Genomic DNA, 9,771 nt, shown 5'->3' with positions numbered 1-9,771 from the left:
GAACACTTTACTTAGTGCCTGGGGAGGTGGACAGCATGTGAGAGGAATTAACACAATATTGGTGCAACCTTTGCCATGTGTGCAAACCCCAAGACTTTACCATCCCTATGTTTCAACATGCTGGAAAGTATTTATCAAAGTTTGTATATCAGTGCTTTGTAAATGGTAAATAGTTCTAATGCTCTTCATCTACAAATTACAAGTCCTTGCCCTTTCATTAATCTTCTACCCCCAAAAAAACCCTGAGGTACTGGTATCAAAGGTCATATTAGCAATTCTATCACAGTGAGGAGTCATGTCTGCATTCCCCAAGCTTAAAGTGTTGCTGTATCCACCAGGAAGTGCTATGGCCCGTGTTAATTGTGGAGTTGACTGCCTACCTCTAATTCTGATTTGATGTCTCTATTTTTAATGTTATATACAGGAACGTCTTTAAAAATGTCTGCAAATACTGGGAGAAAGGACTTGATTTGACTTTTTAAACTTCCCACAGGTTGCACTGGAGCTCTGGCTCATGAATTAGTACAAATATACCCAAATCTCAAGGTCACAGTATTTGACCTTCCAGAAGTCATTGCAAACACTTCTTACTTTCAGCCTTCAGGAAAACACACAGCTCCAGTGACATTTGTATCAGGTAAATGTAACACATGATCTTTTGTCTTATTTCTGTTAACCTGGAGCACAGAGCAGGCTCTTCTGCTGCAGAAAACGGTGTGCTACCCTGCTCCACCCCAAATGTGTGTCTTAGTACAAGGCAATGTAGGCTTACCCATGCTAAATGGGGACATTGTATTTCTCAGGCCTGTGGGGATAAAAACAAACTGGTTATAGCTGGAGAATGTGGACAAACAAGGAAGTATGAATTAGCCATTTTTGAGTACTACTGGGAGTAGAGGCTGCATGTCCTTGTCTCAGGCTTTGCTTTTCTAGGGAAGATTAACGTGGTGGCTACAAAGGACTTGGATGTCTCCTTCCTTACTTTAGGCTTTCTCTCTGTTTTTATATGTTACCGAATTCTTACCTGTGACCGTTCTTCTCTTAATTATGCTTTCCTTATCTGCAAATCAGTGCATACCTATACCTGTTCATTCTTCTTTCTTTCTTTACCTCTACTGAAGCTCCTAGTTCCTCTGCAATATTTTCATTTCATTTTGTAGGAATGTACTCTGTGGTTTCTGTAGCAATGTACTAACTCTGCTTTCCCACAGGTGACTTCTTTAAGGATAATCTTCCAGAAGCAGATCTTTACATCCTTTCACGTGTTCTTCATGACTGGCCTGATGAAAAGATACATGTGCTGTTAAGCAAGATATCATCTGTTTGCAAACCAGGTAAGTTTTTTCATCTTGTGGGCTTAAAATGTGCATGTCAATGCATAACCATAATGAGTAGTCACAAGAAATACATATTAAAAATGTGTATTTTCCTGTCCAGTCACAGTAGCCTTTGCTTGAACATCTATGCTTGCATTATGGTAATACCTACTAAAAAAAAAAAGGAAACAAAGCCGCTAATAAAACTATATAAAATAAGCCTTTACTATGCTTGCAGGCTTCACATACAACTATGTTATCTCCCCTATCTCTGCCACGCCTAGTATTTCTTACTAAGATCTGTATCATCAAACAACCAAGCATGTGCATATTTCTTACATACAAGTAGTCTTAACTAAAGTTCCTTCAGGTTAATTAAGAAGCAGTTTAGTTTGCTATTCAAGACGCAGTTTGTTTTGCTGTCATTTTGCTCTCTCAGTAGTGCCCAGAACATGGTAAACTGGAGTTCAGCACTACTTTATGCATGGATTTCATGAGAATATGTAGCTTCTGCTTTCTCCTACACCTGAATCATAGAGTATCTCAAGTTGGAAGGAACCCCTAAGGATCATTAAGTACAACTCCCTCTCAGGAGTACCTAAAACTAAACCATATGACTAAGAGCATCATCCAGATGCCCCTTGAACTCTGACAGGCTCAGTGCCCTGACCACTTCCCTGGGGAGCCTGTTCCAGTGACAGGCCACCCTCTCAGTGATGAACCTTTTCCTAATGTCCAGCCTGAACTTCCCCTAATGCAGCTTCATTCCGTTTCCTCGTGTCCTATTGCTGGTCACCAGAGAGAGGAGATCAGCACAGCCCCCTCTGCTGCCCCTGTTGAGGAAGTTGTAGACTGTGATGAGGGCACCCCTTAGCTTTCTTCAAGCTGAACAAACCAAGTGACCTCATAAGTCTGGCCCTCGAGGCCTTTCGCCATCTTGGTCACCCTCTTCTGGCCATGCTCTAATAGTTTGATGTCCTTCTTATATTGAGGTGCCCAAAACTGCAGACAGTACTTGAGATGGGCTGCACCAGTGCAGTGTGGAGTGGGACAACTGCCTCCCTCGACCAGCTGGCTGTGCTGTGCTTGATGTACCTCAGGAGTCAGTTGGCCCTTTTGGCTGCCAGGGCACAGTGTTGACTCCTATTTGGACAGTATTAAAGATCAAAGGAGAAGACAAAAAGCAGAAAGTCCTGACTGCTAAGATCAACTCATTCCTTAATCCAACAGGATTAATTGTAGCTATGAAGTTTGTTTCATAGAAGAGCATTCAGAATTAGACCTAGGCCATAAGGCATAATCCTGTTTATAGATTATGAAAGAAAATTGTGGGTGACTGTCTTAATCTCACACAAAGATTGTGGTATGACAGATGCTTACAGGAGTTGCTTGGTTGAAATGGAAACAAGACTGAGTTTGAGTGTAGTCAGGAAGTGATCTGAATTTTATTGAAGTGGAGGCAGTGCTCTAAGCTCCACCTTCCTTTTAGCAATTAAATGGTTGCTTCAGGGAAGAGATTACTGGAAGTAAAGTTCTGCTACTGATTTCCACTGAAGACCATTAAAATGCTAGACTGAGGGACCTCTATAGCTGTCTCTGACTAAAAACTTGAAGCTAGAAATACTTTACTGAAGCACTTTTGGTTGTTTTGGAAATGCAGGAAGTGCCTTGCTAGTGGCAGAAATTGTGCTTGATGAACAGAAGACACACCCTTCTAGAGCTGTACTACAGTCCCTCAGTATGACTGAAGGCAAGCAGAGAAGTGGCTCAGAATATAAACACCTACTGGAGAAATACGGATTCACGAATATACAAATTAAGATCACAGGAAACTTACTAGATGCTGTTTTGTGCTTCAAGAAGAATCTGTCACTGTAGTGTGCCCGAAGCAAATTGGGATGCTGAGTTTTTCCAACGCTTGTGCAATATACCCATCCTCAACCAGCACGTATTGCCAGTTCGGGATCATTTTGATCCTTTATCTGAAGCATAGTTATTGCAGGCCTTGAATAAAAGTTGGACTTCAGCTTCTGCAGCAAGTGAGTTCTGTGCATTTAAAAAGTGTCTGCAGCAGGCTGAAACTCTTACGTATTAAATACCTTCATGTCCAGTCCTTTTGGCTAGTTTGCAGACTGTATTAAGCTTAGACTTGACATAGCTGTATAGCATGGCAAGTTAAAACTACAAGCTTTTATAAGCCACATTGATACCTTAGTTTTCTTGGACCTTAAAATTAAAGAGAATTCTCCTTCTGCAGTGTATTCAGTGGTTACTGCTCATTTTTATCAGAAACAAAAAGTTAAAAATGAATACTGTACCATCTGGGGATGGTAGTCCTCTTTTTCACTTTTCTGTGGAGCTTTACTCAAAACAGTTTTAAGGATACCCTTTTTTAAGTGGTTCTTCTGCAGGCAAAAGTGAAAATATGACAAAGCTCAAATGTGTTCCTGTATCAGCTGTAATGTCCCAGAGAAACTTTGGCAGGCTCTGACCTCCAGCCACAGTATGCACCCCCACAGGCTGCAGATGAGAGCTGTTCCTATTGGTTCCTACCACTTTCAGGTTTTTCTGAATATGGTTAAATAGCTATATATGCTTTCTGTCTCATTACTTGAGCTGAGTTTTAGGAATTATGTATAAATTCTCTTATGAAAATTAAAAATATAAGTTTCTTTATGTTCCAGTCTTTAATTGGAGAAATATATACTGTATCCCATCTCTGCAAGTAATTTGTCACTAATGTCACCTCTCCTAATGTTTATTTTTTCCTGATACTTCATTGATATTTATTTTTTCTATTTAAAGTGTACTTTGTAGTGGAAGCCTTCCTGGAGATTAAAGTTGCACTTTCAAACTAGCTTCCTTCTCCATCAGTTGTGAGTTTCTCATCTGTCACACTTCTACAGCAATAATCCCAGTAAGCCACCGTGAAAGAGGCCATGCCTATGCTGAATCACCAACGTCAGCAAATTATAGAGAGTTGATGAGCAAGGTCAAGAGTTAGATATGCCTGGTAGACTCTGTCTTATGTTCCTTAATCAGACGTTACTTTGCTCTTTGAGCACTGAGTAAAGCAAAAGTCCCACAGTGATTCAGTTCATTACGGGAAGCATGCTTACTACAGAGAATTTCAGCTGCACAAAGTCAGAGAAGTGTCAGACTTTTACCACACTGGGGTTTTTAATTCTTAGCAGAAGGTTTTTTATGAATGGAAATTTGACTGACCTCATATGTACAGACATTTAAAGAGATAAGGTGAAATATTCAACAACTAAATAAATTTAATTTTTTTTTTCCATATTGACATAAAGCTTGCCATTATGCTTAAGAGGTTTGTATTGTGAGAGAGACTCATTCTAGCGATTGGATGTTTCTCATCTCACAGTTATTCATGAAGTTCGTAACACTATTATTTAAGCTGTTGTAAGCTGTTTGAGTCAGAAAATTTCAATCCTAAAGTTGGCACACCTGTAACTGTCACAGACTTTTAAAACTGTGCCCGTAAGTACTATACATCTTACTGTAAAATTTGAATAGAATGTGCTTGGCTACCACACAACCTCAATGTACTCTGTGATTAAAGCACACCACCATACACACTAAGCATTAGTCCCTTGGGCATGGTGTCTGTGGTAATGCACTGCAGCTTTGCCCTCTCGGGATAATTAAGCGTTGGAGCAGGTTGCCCGGAGAGGTTGTGGAATCTCTGTCCTTGGAGGTTTCAAGATCTGAGAACAAAGCCCTGAACAAGCTGAGCTGACTGTAGAGCTGCCCCGCTTTGAGCGGGAGGTTGGACTAGAGAACTCCTGTGGCCCATTTTGGCCTGAGCTATTCTATAACCATTTGATGTAGCCCAGTCACCTGAGAAATTATAAACTCTTCTCATTAATGTCCAAATCAAGTTTTTCAGTTGCTCTGGAGAAAGCTGGTATCTTTTGCTGACTGATGGAAGGGGTGGACTTAATGGTGTTACACTGAAAAGACTTCCTAAGCAAAAGGTGTAACTGAGGAAGATTTGGGCCTGGTCACTAATCAAGACATGAAGAAGGAGGGGCCTGAGTTTTAAAATCCAAATGAACTTCTGCCAATAAAGCCTGTAGGTTTTGTGTTGCTCCTTGGGAAGTGACAGCTATTAACAGTTCTTGTGCCTGGAAAAGTAATGGGACAGAGGCGAAGGGTAGTAGTATGTCATCTGAGCCACCCAGCACAAAAATTTAGGAAGGGTCATTTAATGGCTAAACCCCTTTGTGTGAGTGCTCAGTTCAGTTTTGGATGCATTAGCTGACTCCTGGATAGTGGAAATATTTAATGTGGGGTTTTGTTTTGGTTTTAAAAAAAGTTTTTGGAGGGCTGGCTCTGCCCTTCCCTTCCCCCCTGCCCCCACCCCCCCCCTTTTGGCTGGAAATTATGTCCTTGCTAAACAATGATAATCTGGATTAAATTACTTTCTAATTCGGAAAAGACTGACCATTAATTTTTATCTCCTATAGAGCCATGGCCAAAATCTTGTCATCCAAGTATGCTTCCTTGAAAGGTAGCTCTGTTTCAGTCCCTCTCATGAAGAAATTTCAATTACATTAATAAATCTTTATTAACTGTAGAGAGATTGGGGGTTTTTCCCTGTACTAACTTCATTTACTGTGTCTAATTTTTGAAGGTGTTCTTCCCACATTGGTTGTGCTTTCTGGGTATATTTTTCCAGATCACCCTAATGTTATCTGGATGTTGCAAATAACTTCCCATGACAAATTATAATGGCCGTTCTATTTGTGTCCTCCTTTCAGAGTGTACAAAATTTGGACACCGTCTTCCAAAGCTGTAATATAATGCTGACTTAGAAATGACAGTCCTGCATTACTCTACCTAGCAACGTTTGCTGTGTAACCAGGAACAGCGATTCCCAGGTCTCTCTGTTGAAGGCAAAGGAGAATTACGTGGGAAGGGGAGGAGGGAATAGAAACCACTGAACCGTAATAAATGGGCTTTGAGTTTAGATACCGAAATAATAGGTATTCGAATCAACTAGTCACCTTGAGCTCTCCAAGCAGCAGGGAAACAGGCATTTTCAGAGGATGATTTGTCTCACCTGTCTGTGAAAGGAATTTTCCTGATTTTCCTAAGAAAATACCCACATTTCATAGTGGATAGGGCGTATTTAAGAGGGCTAGCTGAAATACAGCTATCTAATCTACAGATGACTGAATTAGGGCAAAAGAGTCCCACTGGACAAATAATGTAGGTTCAGGCTCACCTCAGACACGCCTGGCTAATCCTTTTTTCTTTGTGAAGCAAACCTGTGTCACTGGTTCATCACAGGGTAGGTGGCTTGAACTTGCATTTAGTAAGGTAGCTGATGATACGGGGAAGAAACAAGGAATTTATAAAGAAGCTGTCAGAAGGACTTTTCATAACTCCTGGTAGTTAACACCGAGGTCTCAGCTAGTAATTTTATCTGCAGATCTCACTCTCTTCTCTAAGAAACTGCAGTATTGTGTTTAATTGACTTTTTGTCAGTTGTTAAATGTCTGAGGGTAGGAATGGCTCTGAAGAGATTGTCTTAGGGATCAGAAAGATAGGAATGTTACACAGCACTCAGTAGCACTAAAATCACTGTAAAATGCTGCTATTTTGATCTGAGTTGGTGGCCTCCTACCCCCACTGTGCCAAGAGAAACCACCACGTAAGATGCAAGGCCAGAAGACGACAAGTAAAGCAAAGCTCATTTTGGCAGTAGCCCACTCCTGCCTCCCCTTTCCCCTCACGGGTCTGAAGATGGAGGAAGAAGCTGTGTGTAAACAAGATCATTTAAGTTCTGCCTTCATTCCTAGGCCAGTCCCACCACAAAAGACTCAGGTCCTACAGAAATCACGGACAACATTGACTTCTTTGCTTCTGTAATGCTCGCCATCCACCATTTTGTCTGCTTGGCACCATTTCAGTATGAACGTGAAGCAGCAATATATCCCATGATATGTAACTACTATTCCTGTCTTACCGTTTTCCATAACCCTCATGCCAAGTCCACAGAAGTCGTCCCCTCTTCCCCTGAAAACAGAGACATGACTTGACTTGCGACTGTTTGATCCCTTCACGGTGTGGAAGGGAATTTCCTGGGTTTTGTCAGAGGAGTGGGTTATACATTTAATAGTGGATTAGTCATTTAATAGCAGACGGAGTCCATAGATGATAAATGAAATCACCTGTATCTTGTAGCTTGCACCCTTATATACGGTAGCAGAAATTCTCTTGCCTGATAATGGATTGGTACTGTTGCATGCATTTGTTTTTAAATTAGGCTGTGGGATTTTGCTGGCTGAAATGGTATTGGATGATGAGAAGAAGAAGAGGAGCACAGCTCTGCTGCAGTCTTTGAACATGCTCGTGCAGACAGAGGGAAAGGAGAGAAGCGGCTCTGAGTATCAAGGCTTACTGGAACAACATGGATTCACAAACGTCAAAATCAGATTGACAGGAAATTTGTTAGACGTCGTTCTCTGTGTTAAGACCTAGAAATAAATGGATTTACTAGTAAAGTCTGGATGTCTCTAGTCACCCATGATGTTGTGTAATTATGCAAATACATTCTCAGTTTCCCATCAGTATCATAAACAAGAAATGTCATCTTTTTGAAGTTACTTTTGAAAAGGGGGAGAGATTGATGGCATTTATTTTGAACTTGGAGTAGAAGGATGCAAGAGATTCTGGCATCATTTGATGGCACAGATACTGTGTCTGCACAGCACCCTCAGGAACAAGTCCCCAAGCACAAACAGTATTAGCAGCCCCATGGCAGTATTCACGTTGCTGGGAAATCAGAGTTTCTTCATACTTGGTGCAATTAGCACAGTCCAGTTTTTAGCCCAGCACACGTTGCTTTGCCCCTGTTTCGGGAGGTTAATGCAGGTACTGTTTCAATACTCCATCACCATCCATTTTAATATCATTTATGTCACACTCCCTACTGTAAATAAAGAAGCGTTGCTACTGAAGTCTGGAAACCGCTACTGCAGTGGTGGAGTCAAGATCGGAAACAAGAACTGGAGCAGCAGCTTCTCAAGAGAGTCAGGATGGACTCCTCTGCCTTCTGTGAGGTTTTTAGAAAAGGCAGTTATATAAAGCACAAGTTTCATCTGTGATTCTCATTGGAGGTGAAATGTGGGGGCACCACATTCGGTTCAAGAACATTCTCCCTTTTAAATGCTACTTAATTCATGAGCTCTTACCATAGCAGAATATGAGATTAGATAAAGAACAGAAAAGAAAAAAAAAAAGTGCAGAAACAGAAGGAAAAGCATGGTGCTAAAGAGAAAAGGGTTTCCCTCAGTGAGAGCCGTCTGAGCTCCCAAGGTGATCGGCACAGGACAACCAGTGACCAAACAGTTTCGTATCACAAAAGTTACGTACATTTTACCTTCGTCTTGCAAACCAACACCACTTCAGAGTCCCCCAGTATGATGTTCTTTTTTAATCAGTAGAAAACTTTATGGGGAGAAAAATCCCAGCCTTGCACACGTTTTGTTGTGCTATGAGAGCGTCAACATTCAGTTAAGAGATTTTTTAGAAAGGAAAATACCACACTAAGCTGCATGTGCCTGCCTGAGAATTCAGACCACAGCCTTTCATTAATTACGTGCAAGATGCGGTCCTGCGATGCTGTATGTGCCTAACCCTGTGGCGGGGTCACTGTATCTGTATTATGATTTAGAACAAAAAATAGCACACAACTTACTTTGTATGTTTTCATGTGCAAAAAAAAAAAAGGTATAGTGACGTATAATACATGGTCTATGGTATTGCAGCAGAGAGCAGGGCTGTGCCAGGCACATCCTGTTCCCACAAGACGCCCTTGGAGAGAAAGGGACGCTCTCATTTTGAAATCCTGCAAAGTACACACATGTGTAAGCAGTGGTTTCAGACACCTGAGCTACTGCAACTATGTGGTTCACCAGTCATCCATTAAAAAAAAATAATGTTTGGCTTTATTTACTTTTGTAGGAAACATCCATTAAAAGTGAAAGCAGTAACAAAGGGTGCGTGTGAACTAACGCCCTCCAGCTAGACCAATTTCAAGACTTACTTTGAGAAAGAACAGGTATAATTTCAGGCGGAAGTTTGGCCACTGGGTGCAAAATTTCACTTTCGGCATACAACAGAATGAGCAGAAATGACTGACGGAGACGGGGCCTGCCTCGGTAGGGGCAGAGGCCCCGCCACGAGTGCCACCCCGGCGACCTGGAGAAGGCCTCCTCACAGCATCCAACTTTGAGGCGCCCAAACAAGGAGCCGGGCCCACGCTTCCCCGTTGTCCCTCCAGGAAACCGCAGTTCAGTTCTTCTGGCATTTCGCCGCCTCGGATCGGTTCGGTGACCGGCGGTGAAGCCCGGCGAGGTGACGCTTGGCACCGCAGCGCCGGGGAGGAGCGGGTGGGAACAGAACCTGGCGGCGGCAGAGATGC

At 41.9% G+C, this 9,771-nt stretch overlaps 2 protein-coding genes across 2 annotated transcripts in view; both read left to right on the top strand.

Annotated features, from left to right (window-relative positions):
* Positions 1-7,849, top strand: part of ASMTL (acetylserotonin O-methyltransferase like) — a 28,822-nt gene extending 20,973 nt beyond the window's left edge. The window contains exons 11-13 of the mRNA XM_035893078.1: positions 494-637; positions 1,212-1,334; positions 7,612-7,849. Coding sequence (XP_035748971.1) covers positions 494-637; positions 1,212-1,334; positions 7,612-7,826 — 482 coding nt within the window. The 3' untranslated portion in view covers positions 7,827-7,849. The remainder of the gene's footprint in view (positions 1-493; positions 638-1,211; positions 1,335-7,611) is intronic.
* Positions 7,850-8,005: 156 nt separating this feature from the next.
* The window catches only part of LOC104125138 (ADP/ATP translocase 3), a 6,337-nt gene continuing 4,571 nt past the window's right edge, over positions 8,006-9,771 (top strand). Inside the window, exon 1 of the mRNA XM_035893070.1 lies at positions 8,006-8,088. Within this exon, the coding sequence (XP_035748963.1) occupies positions 8,006-8,088 (83 nt within the window). The remainder of the gene's footprint in view (positions 8,089-9,771) is intronic.

The sequence above is a fragment of the Egretta garzetta genome, unplaced genomic scaffold, assembly GCF_000687185.1.
Source record: "Egretta garzetta isolate BGI_Z169 unplaced genomic scaffold, ASM68718v1 scaffold370, whole genome shotgun sequence".
Lineage (NCBI taxonomy): Eukaryota > Metazoa > Chordata > Aves > Pelecaniformes > Ardeidae > Egretta > Egretta garzetta.
The sequence above is the reverse complement of the archived record's forward strand: the minus strand, read 5'-3'. Positions and strand labels throughout refer to the sequence as shown.